Source organism: Venturia canescens, chromosome 3 (genome assembly GCF_019457755.1).
Source record: "Venturia canescens isolate UGA chromosome 3, ASM1945775v1, whole genome shotgun sequence".
Taxonomy (NCBI): Eukaryota; Metazoa; Arthropoda; class Insecta; order Hymenoptera; family Ichneumonidae; genus Venturia; species Venturia canescens.
Window position 1 is genome coordinate 14621346 of NC_057423.1, and position 17229 is coordinate 14638574.

Genomic DNA, 17229 nt, shown 5'->3' on the forward strand with positions numbered 1-17229 from the left:
TCTTGAAGGATTTGTTATACATTTTATTTATGCGTGTGTATTATGCCGTTTGAATGTCCCTCAACAAATTATTAATAAACGATAGGCAAGTACAACACAAATTTTGAATGTAATTCGTTTGATAATTCCGCTGATGTATTTTCTCAACGTCCAGTAGAGCTTTTATTCTTTCATTATATAAAAAGGTTTCTTGACAAATTATATTACAAATTTTTTCGATACGTCTTTTCATTCAGCTATTATTGGATCGTGTTACTAATTTCTTTATTGCAAATTCTTATTGTACAACGTGATCTGTTTTACTCAATGGCGGCTCAATTTTATCGTCGACTGGACTTCTGCCAGGAATCCAGGGATTCCAGGCCGTCGGGACGCGTGATCCAAAATTACGTGGGTAGAAAGAGGCTGACGGTTGTCTGGGTCGATTACGTCTTGGCAGTTGTCCCTGCCGTTAGGAAATAATGAAAAACGTTAAGCTACACATTGTTCGCCAATCTGAAAGAGCCCACAAATTTTTTTGCACCACCTGCGGTATGTTATTGTCGATAAAAGTGGGGTGAGCTCTGCCGTGCTTCGGAAATAACGTGGGTGAGACGTTGTCATATCCGGAAGCTCGAATCCCATCAATGACTGGCACGTCCTCCACTCCAAGGGTCTTCGATTTTGTTACCACTTTCACGCTTACTGAAACTATCTCGTTATCCTCTTCGTTTTTATTCATCGTGATCGTGGTTTCACAAGTGTTCTTCTCGCAATTGACGCTAGCAGGAATCGATGAACTGACATCTTTGCCATTCACGGTTATATGGATGTTCTTGACCATCCTCGGTTCGCCCATAAAAGGATTCTGTTAAAACATTTTTATTCTCAAAAATAACAACTCCAGTTCCCAGAATGTGTTTGCATTACGATTAGTTTTTGAACAATTTTTTCACTTTTATATTTTTTATGGAAAATAAAATAAATTTTTACTCTTTGAGTTTCGTTTCCAATTTCTAACAATATTTCTTTCCGTCAATTATTTAAAAAATACTCTATATAATTTGACGTCTGAAGATTCGTTGTACACACATTGATTTATGAGAATAAAATTCGGTTGAGTCATGGCAACAAATTTTTTTTTGACCTTCGACCACTTGCTCCAATATACTTCTGCTGACTTTAACGTCTGTGTATTTATATTCATGATTTTTTGTATCACGCGGCACTGTCTGTAAATCCATAACGACGTTCAACATTTTTATGACTTGTCTTCTCCATCTGGAGCTTGGCCAAAAATCTATTACTCGAACCAGCCCTCGAAGAGCTCGTTCAGACTCGGAACGATCGGTGTCGGAATAAATTTACGAGCCTTCCATTTTTTGCTTTGAGTTTTTTTGCGGTCGACTCTCGGAAACTTTTTGAATGAAAAAAATCGTATCTTTGCATTGAAATAATTTGACGTATTCAAAACTAAAACTTACGTGAGGGTTTCGAGTTTTTATAGAATTTCCTGGATTTCCAGAAAAAAAACTTCCTCCAGAATTTGATCTCCAAGTGGATGGTCGAAACTGAGAAGATTCCTTGGGTATTTCGGGCTCATTTTTTATCACTATGGTCACCGGGTCCAAATTAGTCGAGGGCAAATCTGAACATTCTTCCTCCGATTCGAGGTCGATTTTTGACGATATTTTAATAGCCGAGCTGATCGAGAAAATAAGCAGAAATGCGATTAATAACTTCCCCATTTCATCTACGTTAAACCCCAACAATATAGGATCTTTTCCGTGTGTCACACTATTGAGCAGCAAAGACACTGATACTCTCCGATTTTTCATCAATCTTTTTACTGTCGGTCACGCAAGGAAACCGCGTTTCCAGCTCGTGACTATACAAATAAGTGGGGTTAATAGTTTTAGGATGTCTTAGAGATAAGAATAAGAAAAGAAAATTGCACTGACCTTGATGTAGATTTATACGTGAGTCCGAGACTGTAAGATCACTTTTTCAACTCATTTAACGACAACCGCACTAACCTCAGAACCGTGATTAAATGCAGTGCTTAATAGCCATTATTTTAGGAAACCTGAAAAAGTGTATTGATCGACGTTTGTAAAAAACAAAACTTCGTAACGATGCTGTGTCGTTTTTTTTATTCTGAAAACCTTCAGCGAAAGAGTTTGCACGGATTAGTGTTGATCCTCATTTCTCAAAGGGTTGAATAAAAAACGAAATCATTTATTCTGGACAGGCGCGGCGTTTGGATAGTAGCAGTTAATGAACTCAGCACACTGACCGTTCACGACGTTCATGAATGACATTATCGGAACATTCCCTTCGCTGCGTTTCGCATCGCCTTGTGCAAGTATACAAGAGGCTTGGGATGAGTGTGAAGCTTACATGATAGGGCGCACCCTTCGAATGATTCGTTCCCCTCGATGGGAGAAATCCGAGACTATATATACTGGTGACGAGCATTCACATGGATATCTCGAGCAATTTCACATCTCGTCAATGTACAGTGTGCAATGAATATACCATTGTATGCATGGACCATTTCATTCGAAAATGTCAATTCCGACATCTCATTTTCTTCATCCAGGTTCAGAACGTAAGACATTTTTAAGAAAATTGCTAAATGACTTTTCATAGAAGTGAAAAATGATCACTCTAACACGTGAAAAGTAGTCTTTGCTGCTTAACAAAGACAAAAAATATTGGACGACCAGTGATGGTTTGCTGTGAGTAATTTGGGACATTCCTCGTAATTGTATTATTTGAAGTATGAAATTATTGCAGTGGAAGCTGAAATTATTCCGGACTTCCTGTTCCCCCTTTCCATGGTTTTATCAGCGTTGAAACAACCATGGAAAATTTTCGATTCGACGAGGAACGTTCCATATAAGGTGTACATGTATATATTCTTTTGTCCTTCTCCCCAAAGTTTGACTATGGCCTCTCATGGCAAACAAAAGGGTTGGCCACTATGTTCGCGCCAAGTGAGAGAGAACTCATTGAAATTCATTAAAAGGACTCCCATGGCACTAGCCTGGAGCCTCGATCAACCTGGTTGCCGCTGAATTTTATTTTTCCTTTCACACGCCTCACAGTATCCTTCCGCAACTTTTTATCGTCGTTTGCATTGATCTGAACTTTCTCCTTTTATTTTATTTCATCACTTTAACCACTTTCAACTTTACGATTATTCTTGACAATTTTATGACGACTCGAGCTTGTGAATAGTACATTTAATTGGGCTACGTATGTGAAACGATTCCCCAATTAGTGGAGCTGAGGTGGAATTCAGCACCGAGACGATTCAACGAGGCAATTGATGCGCAAAATAAAAAATTACGTAAAGTTCGAGCGGTCTTGGCAATTTTCAGCAAAATACCTCTTCGTGAGATTTCAGAATGAGATTTTTGTACAATAAAAAAAGAAAACAAAATTACGCGATGAAAATCATTGTTCTTAACATAGAAGCTTCATTGTTTTGTTTTGTCAAGAAAAATCGATTGATTTGTCTTCTAAAAATGATTATGGTGGTGTAATAAATCATACATAATTGAACCATTTATCCCTGGACAGCCAACCTTGTTGGGATTTACGGTTGAGGTACTTATATAAATGTTCCCATGTATCGAAGCGCATCAAACACAATCACGAAAGCATCAGCCAGAAGACTAATGACCCGTAACTAATAGTTCACGCACTATTGGAAATTTCCAGATAGTAAAGAGTTCAACTGAACTCCGGTGACTCTTGCAACGGAAAAGGGCATTAGCTCGCTTCAATGAATCAAAAACATTAAAATTCTGGGATAAACAAGGGAACAATGTAACATTTATTTCCTGTCTGACATTGGCCAGTTATCGAATACCGGCCAGAATCTCGAGTTTAAATAGGAATTTTTTTGTTTAAATATTTGAAACTACATTTTTGTTTTATGGCTTTATCTTACAAACATAATGAAAATGGGTTTTTTAGGATATATTACATAAAAATGCAGCTAGAAATTTTTGCCAAAAGATTGTAAAATTATTTTTAATGTTAAATCGAAGAAACGACTTTCCAGTCGACGTCGAATCCATAACGGGCGGTGCTGATTCCGTTGCGGAGCACTTCAAGTTTACAGGAGACAAAACGACATTGAAACTTCGTGAGAAACTTGTCGAGTGCTTTGGAGCATGCAACCACAGATGTGATCACTTTCGAGGTACGTTTACGAGGGTTACACCGTGCAGAATTCCTAAATATTTTGCATTCCTTCACTTTCCTTCATACAACGATGAATGTATAATTTTGCAAGAAAAAACTCACCGTGCTAACGGATTTGAGCAGAGTGAAAGAACATGCGAGAATACAAATTCGACGAGCTAAATTTATCGAGTCATTCGACGTCGGAGGATCCTGTTCGATATCGTATTTTAAGATCTCTCAATGGAATGTCAGAGAGTAAAGACATATTATCGAAGCTACGAGTTTAAACGATTCGTCATTTCGGACATGACTTCGCTTAAACCGACTCCCATTAATATCTGTTCTGAAGCTGAAGCTAAGGGATAGGACGTCGAGTATTATGCAGAAGCAAATTCCAACCATTTGGAAGATGGTTCTTGTAATAGTGAAAAAATAAAATTGTCAATTATACTAGTAAAAGAGTTGCAGTGACAACTGTAAATGGAACTGTAGTGGACCATTCACAGTCGTCGTGTCGTCGAAAACACTGCGCTCTATTTAGAAATCATAATCGCTTCAACGACGATGTTCCCCTCCGTAAATGCTGTTGACAGTTTCTTCGAAACGACATATCCGTTTGAGTACTTTGAAGGCTGGAGTACTGGAATTATTGCTTTTTTGCTCGGTTCTGATCGAGCAAACCTGCCCAAAAATCTGTTGATAGTTTTTTTTACTTATTTCGAAACCGCAAAATCATTTTTTACTGCAAAGACTCGATTTTTTTTATTCCACATATTCTGAAACATTCAAAACGTCCCGAAGCTGATGTTATTTATCAATGTAGTTGATTCGAACATTTCACTCCACAGAATATAATTTTTTTTGAGAAACAATTCACCTGTAGCTTGACTCAAAAGTCGGTAATATTGATTTTTGAAACGATTTTCTAAGCTTCGCATGGAATTGCATTCAATGACCAGATGAGAAAAAAAAACTATTTTTTTTCTGTTACACTAATTTGTGAATTGCGACTCCAAATGCACTGACTTTAACGTTCACGCTCACGAGATTGATGAGTTCTTTCGAATTCGACAAAATTAGAGAGTTTTGTACTCTTCTTTCTGTAATATTTTTAAATGAATAAATATTTCACGTGTGTTACATTAATTTCAGAAAATAAAGACAAGAAAGCAACGAATCTTGAGATATTTACAGTCATTGAGTTGCTTCCCGAATTGAGCAAGATCACAAGGAGAAAATATGAGTGCAGAATGAGAAATCTTTAATGAAGATTTATTTTCTCGCCTGTTCAACGAGTTTGACGAATTATTTTTGGCAATTGAACGAAGCTCGAGTGGTATCCCGATAATGAATTGGCCGAAGAAGACTCAATGTTGATGCGGCTGGAGCGCGCGTTTCCGCAGGAGAGAAACGACGTACGAAAATAACTCGTTTGGAAGTAAATTTGTGAGTTTTACATAGCGGCGAGAAAATTGGCGAGATTTATAGTTTCCAGGGCGGAGAACCGAAGTTGATTCTTCGAAATCCGCACAAGTGTGAAAGGACGCTCGAGGTTAGAATGAGGAAAAAGTAGGGAGCGATGAGCTTCCATGTTATACAGTGCAATAAATTTTATTTTTTCGTACGTAACGTGCGCGTAATTCAAATACAAGCACGATTGGTTTTGTTCTGTTTTTCTTTTTCACTTTGTTTTGTTTTTTTTTTTTTTTTCAATTTCACGAACGTAAAACATTTGATATCTGTTCACTATATACAAGGTTCTATATTCATAATATAAAAGAATCTATATACAAAAATACAAATGAAAAATTGGCACATGGACAATCTATGTGGCAAGCTGAATTACTATCACATTTTTTAAACCTATTCTAAATTATGAGGAATATTGAACGAGATGCAGTCTATTTATTTTTGTTTTTCGCATGTGTTGATTGTTGATCGTCTCTTTTTTTCAGCTAAACGCTTGGTGATTGGACTTTTCACTGGCAGTGCTCGGTGGGTAATTGTTTTGTCTTAGTTATTTCGTTACTTTTGAATCTCATTTCATTTTTTGGTTTATATTACGAGGAAAAAATGGGCCTGGCGCGACTCAGCTGCGTTGAAAAACTGTGATATCAAATAATTTGCCCCGCAGGGAGACGAATTTGAAAATAGTAACTGTCAATTAAATTGAATTATAAAATACTTTTTGATAAAATGGTAATGAAAAAAACTACTCACTGATTGAGTAATCGTCAGAGTAAACAGATTAAAACAAAATTGAGTTTTTCTTCACGTCGAGAAACGCTTCAATCCCGAAAAGTCAACGAAGTTGCCCTGCGCGATTGAACGAGAGCTGAACAACCGTAGTCTGATGAACATTTACAGAGTTTGCAGGTTTACAATTAAGTACACGATAAATATTTACATGAGATGTTTTCCACATTTTCTTCATAATCTCCTTCACTTCAACAATCTATGGACGCTCTTTTAATCGTTCACCTCCTCATACGTATCTCGTGAGTTGGGTATGAAATTCTTGAAGACAAACGATAAGTTGACTGAAAGTTGGTCTCTCGTCGGCGGACATTGCCCAGCAGTAAGCCATTACTGCAAACAACTCGTCGGGACAATTGATCGGTTGAGCGAGTCTGTAACCGTCGCGTAAATAGGACGCCATTTCGAAGGGATCAACCTCCACGTAGGGCTGTTGAGCAAGGGTCGTTAGCTCCCAAAGTAAAACACCGAAAGCCCACTGTAAAATGAAAGAATAATAATGAATTTGATCAAATCAATCGAGTCTTGCGGATTTAATGAAAAATGTCAAAAAATAATGATGTATTTTTTCAGATAATTACCACATCAGAAGCTGTCGTGAAAGTTTTGCTGAGAAGACTTTCGATCGCGAGCCATTTTATCGGTCGGTTTTCGTTATCTCCAAGGCAATGGTAATCCTGAGGAAAAAGATCTCTGGCGAGTGCATTATCGGTGATTTGTACCCTCAAATCGTCGTCAACTCTGAAAAGATAAATAAGCGGATTGATAAATATTGAGCTGGATCGAAATTCATACCTGAAATATAATTATATCGTGATGAATTCTAAACCTGAATTACGGGTCGTCTTTTGAAATAACTTTTTTTAAATAAATGCTGGAAGCACGTTCCAGTGATCTGAAAAGAAATTAGCAGCGGTTCATTGGGCTCCGTAAAAAGTTAAAAAGAAAAACATCTTCATTCATCTCTCGAGTGTCAAAATGCCAATAAACTTTAAATTGGATCGTGAGTACGAAAAAAATTCTGGACGTGCCGAACGGTCGAAAATACCGTGGAAAAATATATTTCGAGAGTGTCGCTAATGAAATTAAAAGTGAACGGTACGGTTCAGCGGTTAAGGGATCGAGAACAATTTTGGACAAAGAGATAAATCCGATGGAGCGGGAATTATCGGTAATTAAAGGAATCTCGCGTGACTCGTTCGTCCATAAAAACAGCATGGCGTGTGAAAGGTTGGTCGAGAAGGCGAGGATCGCTCGATTGATTCGGTTACGATTGAGCAACGAGTCGACGAACCTTGCTCTTATCAATTTCCACGAAGAGTTACGACGATAAAAATGGAGTTAACTAAAAAAAGCGAATTTACAGCACCGAAGGAAGAAAATTCAAAGCTGCTTACACGCAATTTCGCGCTGCAAGATCGCGATGCACGAGCCTCTTTCTGTGAAGGTACTGCACGCCCTTGGCAGCCTGTAGTGCCATTTCAACGACCTCTTGAGTGGTCAAAGCACGCGGAGGGCCCTCGCTGCTTAGTTTACACCTGAGTAAAAATCGCTTCATGTTCTTGTAACCCGTGTGAGGATAGAGAAGGAAAGGCGCACCTCGGTCCTCGATGGAAACACCCAAAACTGGCAAAAGGGCCGCATGACTCAAACCATAAAGTGCCAAACCTTCGCGCAACAAAAGTGCAACCTGAAAACAAACAGAAACGTTATCTTCGCTGTAAAGAATTCTCACTTTCGAATCATTCGAATTTGCGTCGTTACGGTGTAGCCCATTGAAATATGCATCGTTGAGAGTCAACCACAATATTTTATTTGAGCATGCAAAATATTTTTTCTGCAGATAACTGGAAATTTCATTCTCTACAGATTTTGCGTAGCTTTTTTTTTTAATTTTAAGCTTTTTTGCCACCAAATGTTTCAGGATATTTATTGTAGATTTAAAAAAAAAGAAATTCTGCTCAAATAAGAACCATTAAAAGTGACATTTGAAGCGAAATAAAAGACAAAAACGAGTGCAGGGTTTTTGCTGCAACTATGACTAACCTGGGCTTGGGACGCGTGTTCAGCAGCAGTTTTTACGAGCACGTCGCGAGGAGTGGTCGCGCCCTCTTCGTGGTAACTGCCCCGATATACTCGCCCGAAAGTACCTTCCATTTCGATACTGAGAAGACGAACTCGGCATCTGAAAAAAAAATCATCATTGAAACCTCTGGAGATTGAATCAAATAATAAGCGAAAAATAAATCACTGAGAAAAACTGTCAAAAAGAAAGGAAAGTGAAAAAAATATCTGTACAAAAATCACGACAGTCACAGCTGACCCAGAAGGGCCTGGCAGTACAAGAGGCTGATTTTTTTGTCAGGGTAAATAAAAAAGAGGAATTCCAATGGAGTGAAAGAGCGGACAAGAGAAGAATTAAAAAATTAACGCGAGGTCGGACACTAATTTTTGGAGACTGGAATGGAATCGGATAATTGGTGAAACGTGGTAAATGTCAACTCTCGTTCTTCCAGCTCGTTGTCTATAAATAAACGTTGGCATTAATCAGTAGTAGACGAAGGGGGAGTGTTGGATAAGGAGGCAAATTCGAGTGGCGCCTGGGTCACAAGAATGAGTGCAAGCTCTACATACGTTTGGAGTTAAGCCGAGAAATTTCGTCATGTTAAAACATCTTAACACGGTGAGACATTAATCTTCATTATTCAAAAGTTTCGTGTCATCCGGTAGATAAACGAGTTACTACTGAAGCAACGTGACACCGAAATTCGAACAGTCCAAGAAAGGTCCTCGGTATTTTTACAAGAGAAGATGCACCAGGCGTTTGAGAGAGAGAAAAATTCACCCCGACGCGAAAGAAGCGGCTAAAAATAAAGAGAAAGAAAAAGGGTGGAAAGAGCCGGCTCAATGATTATTAGACTAGCTGAATGAAACAACGCCGACGAGTTTGCTGGCATCGGGAAGCGATTGCCATCGAGACGAGTCGCTGGAGCTTGCAACGGTGCAATTTTTTTTCATCGATCCAAAAATAACTAAAAACATTAGAAGCTTTTTGCGGAAAGTACTGAAGAATGTATACGAAAGAAAACAATGAAAAAAACACAAACTTGAGAAAATAACGCAAAGAAGAATTAGCGATAGAAAAGAAACAATGTAAAAGCAAACACGCGGGGAATGGAAAAATGTAAAAATGAAAACGAGCAAGTTCCGATCAAAGTATCGCAGAGCCGATTTATAAATTGCGGTAGCTCCACCGCGGATTCGTTAGGGAACGAGGAGAGCAAAGGGCGAGAATATAGAAGTGTGAGGGAGAGAGATCGCTCCCGTTGACTTTATTTTCGGACGAGGTATACTCGAGCACGTACGGAAACGACGGTACGATCGATCGTGACCGATAAAATCGTTTGACGTCGATCTTCGTATTGAGATACGAGGTTATACGTGACTATTCGAGCAGACTGCTCGCTCTCGCTCTCGTGCCTCCCTTGAGCGTCCCAGAAACCGTTTTTTCTCTCTCTTCTCTGCTCTCCGCTTTTTTTTCCAATCTTTTTCCATCCTCTCACGCTTCTGACCACTTCAACGATTGCCTCCCGCAAAAGCTTTTCTCGCTTGCCGTGATATCGGCTTTTTCTCGCTTTTTTTCTTCGTTCTTTTTTCATCCATCCTCTCGACCCACAAAGAGAAATAGCACAGAGGAAAAGCTTCTCGCTGGATCTCATTGTTCGAGCTCGACGACTTTAAATACACAAGAAACTCGACTGATTGCTGAGCCATTAAACGGGCTCGAATTCTGCCTCATTCCAGTGATAAAAAATCACGTAACTCATGCGCTTTTCATAACACACCTTTCGCGCTATTTGAAATTCAAGTAGAAAAATCCACGAGCCTCGATCATTACAGAGGCGAGAAATTTTCCTCGTTCTTCGAGTTTTACCCCTCTCGTCGCGAGTGTTAAAGCGATTTTGCGTGCCGCAATTAGCGGTTTATGAATGTTGAGAAATAATAGAAGAGTTCGAACGATGAGAAATTCGAACCAACTAATGAGAGCCATTGAAATCGAAAACTCCAACTTTATGAATTAAAATTTGGAAATATGCTAGAGATATACAACGTGAATCTATTTCACTAAACATTTTTTAAGGGTTATATATAGGCTGTTATGGCAGGCACACTTCCCGTGCGACCATTTGGATTTAACGAAATAGGATCCTCCCAATTTTAAGGTAGGAGTCGCGCGACAATCGATATTATATATATAATTTTTACGTCATAAACTTTCATATGGCTAAAGGATTTAATAGGTTACCGAAGATTATATCAAGAAATTTACGATCAAAAATATAAATATAACACGGCATCTTATGAGAAACCCATCCTGCCAACACTCTGCAGAATTCATTTCCTTATCGATTAGATATAGTTTATGTTAAAATTACTTCTCATAGATTATATTATAAAGATTCCAATGTGACCATAAAAATATAGGATCATCGACTCATTCGAAGAGAATTTTTAAAATAATCTCGATGAAAACTCAGAAAATGGCAGGAGATCGACTGCCATGAAGTGGCTCGATATACTTGGCAACCTTAAGAATGGTATACTTTTCGTGATAGCTGGCGAGTTTGGAGGCTAGGATATCTGTCGACTGTCAGATGAGAAGAGAACCGATATATATATGCATATATTGAAAAACCGAGTCAAATAAGCAATCACAAGATATTTCTAATCATAAATTATTAAATATGATCTTGTATAAATTTATACGAATACAGTTTAAATTGCCCTAAGATTTATTCAATACAGAAAACCTTTCTTATAACCTATTTTATTTCGACGATTAATAAATAGTCATTTGACCATAGAGTCGCGCGACTCTTACCTTAAAGAGTCGAAAACAAGAAGAAAATAAAATGTTTTTAGATATCAATGATGCTTTGAGAAAGCCTTGTTACCGGTGAAAATCATTTGGGAATGGAAAAAGAAAAACACTTATTTGTGATTAACGAGTAATAACGACACAAACGGTGGAAGGTTTGACAACACCATGAGCGCGCTGGTTTAAAATATAGATATGCATACGCATATAAATAGAAAATGGCTCTTGTCATATTTTGCTTCAAGATTTCACTACACAGAGAAAACGGATTCGTTTTGTATAGTGAGGAATATATTTTTTTTTTTTTTTCAAGAATTTTAAAAGTATTTAGGCATCGATTACAAACAGCATACTATTTTTTGAATTTTCCAATTTTTCATCCCTTCAATTCTAAACAGCTTCATGAGCATAGCAAAAAGTGATGCACGTGCGGGAACTATATTTCGTTTTGTTTTCGAGTGTTATTCATCATGTCAGACTAGCACTTACTGATAAGTGGAAATTTATTGTAAATCACAAATTTTCACTGTCAGCATAGTAAATTCTATGATAAATACACGAATATACACCGAATACGTGTGAGATATTACCATACATATCGTTTTTTTTTTTCAGGGTTGCCCGAGCATACTTTACAATATAAACATTTGAAGTGACTGAAAACATTTTTTACTATGCTTATAGAGAAAAACACTCTTAATTCTTTTGAACAAAAAGGATGAGTATTGTTCTTTTCATTATGGTGGATAGAACAGTTCTTATTGCTGCTCCTTGAAGTAATGCTGCAATCCAGCTTTATACTGTCCCCGAGATACTATATTTTTAGTATACTTTCCTCTAGAATTTTCGGCCTCGTTTTCTCCGTGTACGAAAGGATTTTAACCGCTATCATTGTATTAAAAATTTATCAATCTCAACAAATAAATTACTCATAATTTTAATGATTGCAAGAATAAATTTTACTCGTTTCTTTGATAATGAAAAGATCAAAAAAGTTCCGTTGCTTTTTTGAATCATAAGTAACGCATGATCTTCTATAAAATTGAGAAAAATTTTGCTACATCGAACAGCTCGGAAATTTCGATGATACTGAATTTCCGACGGAAATTGTTATTTTCTCGTTTATTCAATGCTTTCGATATCCGATCAACTCAAGCTCTATATTGTGATATACGAACGTAGGGCTCCGAAATAGGATGTATTTTTATATGAAAAGGGAGATGAAAAATCAAAGATTACCTTTGAACGGTGATTTCCTGGATTCTCTCGTGAAGTTCGCGACTGGGTCGGTCGTCGAGTCGTCGGTAACTGGATGCGGAAGCCGCGGACGGAGGTGGCGGAGTTTCCGGCGAGAGGAACGTTTGTGCCGGGCCGATTCCGGTGCCTCTTTCAACGCTGCAGGCGGAGCTGAGGCCGCGAGATTCTCTGGATAAAAGAAAGTGCAAGGGAAGTGTGAGCGAGGCGGGCCGAAGAATCGAGGATGAGTTTCGTCCCCGCTTGTTTTATCAAATTTACTTACTGCAAGGGATCTCGGTGTCTTCGAGCTTTTTTGTCTCTCACATAATAGGCGATAACGAGGACGCAAATAGCGGCGATAAAAGCGCAAGCGCAGCCGACAGCAGCGTAAAATACTTGTCCACCGGAAGTCGAGCCCGACGCGGCGACGAGGACTTCCTCGGGCCCGGGGTAACCGCTCTTGTCCTTGAGACAAATTTTCATGCGACGGAACACGAGGCTTGTCGTGTTACTATTCAAAGAAACGTTTATACGAAGTGAGAGATCGACTTCGGCGTCGTAAGGACCGCAGTGGAGGGCGAATGCCCATGTCTGTAAGCCACCGACTGGTATTTCACCTGCTTGCGATATGTTCTGAGAGCTGCTCAGCGCTGAAGGGTTGCTGATGTCCACGGCCGTTGTATAATGCAGCTGTAAAAAAAAGTACACCAAAAAGGAGTGTTGAGAGGAGTCGAAAAACAAGAAAATTTAAAAAAACAACAAATGAGAATACACAAAAGTACTGTATTTTATTATATTTTTTTTTCCTCAAAAATTTAACGATTGTGCACACGGAGAGACTTTTATACGAATATTTCCGATGAATTTGCTAGAAAAATTTGCTAAGTTTTAGCATCAGCGCTGTTGATTATCGCCGTTCTATTACATTTCACCAAAGTGCATAGTAATTTTGATGCCGAAAGCAGTTCTCTCACATTTTACTACGTACGACTGGCAAAATTTAGGTCTGCGACATTCTTACATCGAACGATGCATCGATATCCGAATGTCACTCGTGTCTTTGGCGAAATGTTAAAAATTGGTGAACTGGACTGGACAAATTGCTTGAAATTTTACTATGTGCCACTGGTTAATTTTCATGTTTGCACTCGCAACGCCTCGTATAATTGGTGGGCGCATGAATTTTGCAACGTTATTGAGCAAAATTCAGTGCGGTAAAAGGGGAAATACGAAACTATACAATTTTTCGTATAGCACAGAGAAACGACTGTTATTTTATCTCCTAAATTTTCATCAAATCATTTCATCATTTACTATGTTTTTGATGAAAATTCGCTCGGTGTTCATTTTTGATACAGTACAGGGCGTTATTTACTGTGAACTGTGGTAATGGTTCCCCAAATTTTTGCATTACTTGACACACTCTGTAGCGATTATTATTATAATATCGATGTGGTCCGACGTTACTATAAAAACATAGTAACTTTTGCTACCAAAGTCTCTCCGTGTGTGTCAATAAAATTATGGCACCGAATGCGTGGGCGCATAAGTAAAAAATAATTAGCGAACAGAGGAACGTATTTGGGATTGCGATAAATCGTTACAGTTCATTTGGATAACGCTCGGAAGGAGAAAGTTCGACGGAGTATTCGTTGCATTCGGATAAATATGGTTCGAGATCTCGAGGAGAGCGAGGAAATAAGGTTTCTCGATAGGAATCGCGAAGGCCAGAACAATTGAGAGCGCGGCATGCATCGAGGGTTTGCTGAGGGCACGGGCCTGGGAGTAAGGTCGTAGGGAATAAGGAAAGAAAATATGGAACTCCGGAGATAAAAAAAGTCGAGAGATCGCGCATAGGATGCACTGAGATAGTGCGAAGAAAAAGTTGAATATAAAGTGAGTAAATGAGAAAGAGGGGGTCGCCCTCTTTCGGGGAGAGGAATGGGGAATAGATCGAAAGAAAAATGTGACGAAGAGTGCGCGCGAAGGAAGACGAGGAGTGGATAAATGTGGGGAGTGCGGATGCGAGATCGGGAAAAACGATATACGAGAAACAAAGAAGCGATGGAGCTACATCCGCGAAGGGGGTCGAATGCAGAGCGATCTAAGGAAAGAGGAGCGTAATGTCCGCTGTAAAACTCCTGAGGATATACGTAAGAAGAGTGACAAGGAAAGGGAGAAATAAAAAGAGAACGGAGCTGGGATTCAGCACGTCATAACGGCAAAAGTGGCGAAGGAGGATAGAAACCGAGCAGGATACTCGTTTTTTAATCTTCGGCATTCTCTACATACGTATATAAATATATACAGGATGATATATAAATGTTTTTGTGTACACGATGCATCGGAGCTCGTATATAGGATATCTGCTCAAGGGATAAAAACGGATAAAGAGAAAGAGAGCGCGGAGAATAATAAAAAGCAAAGATGCTGAAGAAGACGAAGAAGAACCGATCGAAAGGGAACTACGGACATCACGATCTACCACATCGTTACGAGGGAAGCGTTCCAACTTCCGAAAGCGAGTGAGAGAGAGAGAGAGAAGGATATTCTGCGCTCTAAGGAGCATCGAATGTAGTATACACCATAAAGTCAGTTTGCACTGAGTCTCTTTCTCCTTTTTCACAGCTTCCAATAATCTTGAACGTTCGCGCAAATAGGACGGCCCGAGAGAAACGAGAGAGGCTGAGAGTCGTCGAAGATATATTCTCAGAAGGTAAATTTAACTGCTGGGCAACTTAAAAAGTTTAGTTTTTTCGTTAACCTCGAAATTTCTTCGTAAAACCTCGTAAAAACACGCTCGAAATCTTCCTGCGCTCGCCAACTATGCTCATTCAGGAGAAACGTTTAATTGTTTTAAAATTACCAATTTCGCTGCTTTCAAAAAAACTTTGTTCAATTTTCTCAAGCAGATGCTGCGCGTGCGGAATTTTTAGTCGTGTGGCATTTTTTTTATAACGAATCTTGATGCCTTCCAAGATCCGAAATTTTACTTCCTATACATTTTGACAGATTCGCCATGAAAAACGATGAAAATCGCAAACACATGCAGATTTATCTCATTTTTTTTTAGGTAGATCGTGCCCGAACGATCGTATTCTAAAGGTGTCTAAATTGGACCAATTTTTATTTATTCCTAATTAAATTCAAGATGTAATCACTTTAAATGAATGTCAGAATTATTAATTCGAAATTGTAAATAAATTGTTTCGACTCATCTTTTAGCGAATGAAATTGCAAGTCATTGGTAATCGAGGATCCATCATTGACTGAACCCCAAATTTCATTCGTCCCTGGCGAAAATACCATAGTTTTTTATGTAAAAAATCGCATTAGAGAGCGCAAAGGGGTCAAGAAAAAAAAGTGTTAATAAAATGACAGAAGGCTATGGCAGGAATGGGCCAAGCCAAGAAAAAACAAAATGCCGAAATAAGCGTATGTGAGATTATACGAGTGCTCATCATCAATTTTGTTCGATCTTTAACGTAATATATGTTTATTACTAGTAAGACAATCGTCTTGAATTTTTTCCCAAACCTTAATTATATACTTCATTGTTATTGTGTACGTTTTTCGTAAACTTCGTAAGAAGCGTTCATTCGTTATTGGAAAGATGAACGATTTTTATAGTTTCAAATTTCAAGACTTTCTTACGAAAATGATTTCGTGCACGAACTGCCTTAAATGAGATGCAGTATCAACAGTCCATAAATGTCAAAGTATTTTATGTCGCTAGCCAAACGTCATTGGCCCCAAAACTCGGAGAACAATGCAGACTCGACTCGATTGTTGTCAAAAATGGAAACAATCGAAGAGTCAGAAAAAAGCTAATTGGATGGGAATAAAAAGAAGATCGAAGGGATGAGTTTAATCGAATGGCCCGGAGTTGCCTCGTGTGTCGTTTGAGGTGATCTCCGTTTATTTCTCTTCCTGCATGCCTTACGGTCCGGCGTGTCTCAGTTTGACGGACAGGTCGATTCGTTTAAGAGGTTCCCGGTGAAACGAGTCGCGATTTTGTCGCGAGGGTGAGTGATGTCGTGGCACGGACCGTCACTCTTCCCCGTCACCGCGTTCCTTTCCTACTTGTCGCCTTATTGGCCTCTTTTCTGATTCCTTTTTTCGCTCGATTCGTGTCCCTTTTTCGTCGCACGCGCTCCCGATTTAGGGACCGGAGCGCGAGGGCTTGCAAGGGAACGCGAGAGACACGTAGACGCGCTAGCGTATACGAGTGGAAGAAGTGAATCGCGACGAGACGATGGCGAGGAAGTGGCTCAACCACTTTGTCCAACTCACTCCAACTTTTTTCTACTCAAGTAACCGAAAAAAAGGAAGAAAACAAAAGAGAAAGAGAGGAAGAGAGAAAGAGAGATTTTTGTCGTTGATTCGAACGTCAAGTTGATCTTCATTCTCTTTCTGTTCTCACGAACGAGTCAATCCGAAGTGAGTTTATGCAGGAAGAGTGTCGCAAGATACTTTACGAGCGACTCGTGGCTCTTGTGAGTTCCTGGCAGGGCACAACTCGCACTTCCTTAATCGATATTATCCAGAGACCAGCTACTTTTGATCTTCCCCTTCAGATTGATTGATGGAAAAAACGCGTTGATTGTGTAACGTCACGAAATCGTTGATTCTTTCGTTTCTGAACAAGTGTTTGCGATTGCAAAGAACGAGTTCGATGA

At 39.0% G+C, this 17229-nt stretch overlaps 2 protein-coding genes across 2 annotated transcripts in view; both read right to left on the reverse strand.

Moving 5' to 3' along the window:
• Window positions 1–113: 113 nt before the first annotated feature.
• Window positions 114–1815, reverse strand: LOC122407563 (uncharacterized). Its single transcript, XM_043413872.1, has 3 exons — window positions 1464–1815; window positions 527–847; window positions 114–445 (listed from the first exon to the last, which is right to left on the reverse strand). The coding sequence occupies exons 1-3, from the start codon at window positions 1725–1727 to the stop codon at window positions 278–280; spliced, it is 753 nt and encodes a 250-aa protein (XP_043269807.1). The 5' UTR covers window positions 1728–1815; the 3' UTR covers window positions 114–277.
• Window positions 1816–5774: 3959 nt separating this feature from the next.
• Window positions 5775–17229, reverse strand: part of LOC122407794 (tyrosine-protein kinase Dnt-like) — a 47620-nt gene continuing 36165 nt past the window's right edge. The window contains exons 3-8 of the mRNA XM_043414216.1: window positions 12834–13240; window positions 12554–12739; window positions 8482–8620; window positions 7833–8125; window positions 7017–7176; window positions 5775–6913 (exon numbers count right to left, since the gene is read on the reverse strand). Of these exons, the coding sequence (XP_043270151.1) occupies window positions 6665–6913; window positions 7017–7176; window positions 7833–8125; window positions 8482–8620; window positions 12554–12739; window positions 12834–13240 (1434 nt within the window). The 3' untranslated portion in view covers window positions 5775–6664. The remainder of the gene's footprint in view (window positions 6914–7016; window positions 7177–7832; window positions 8126–8481; window positions 8621–12553; window positions 12740–12833; window positions 13241–17229) is intronic.

Bases quoted from the DNA above. Each gene is read 5' to 3' on its own strand.
- LOC122407563 (XM_043413872.1), bottom strand. From the start codon at position 1,727: ATGGGGAAGTTATTAATCGCATTTCTGCTTATTTTCTCGATCAGCTCG. The intron at 848-1,463 runs GTAAGTTTTAGT...ATGTTTTAACAG, and splicing joins TAAAAACTCGAAACCCTCAC to AATCCTTTTATGGGCGAACC. The intron at 446-526 runs GTGGTGCAAAAA...TCCTAACGGCAG, and splicing joins TCGACAATAACATACCGCAG to GGACAACTGCCAAGACGTAA.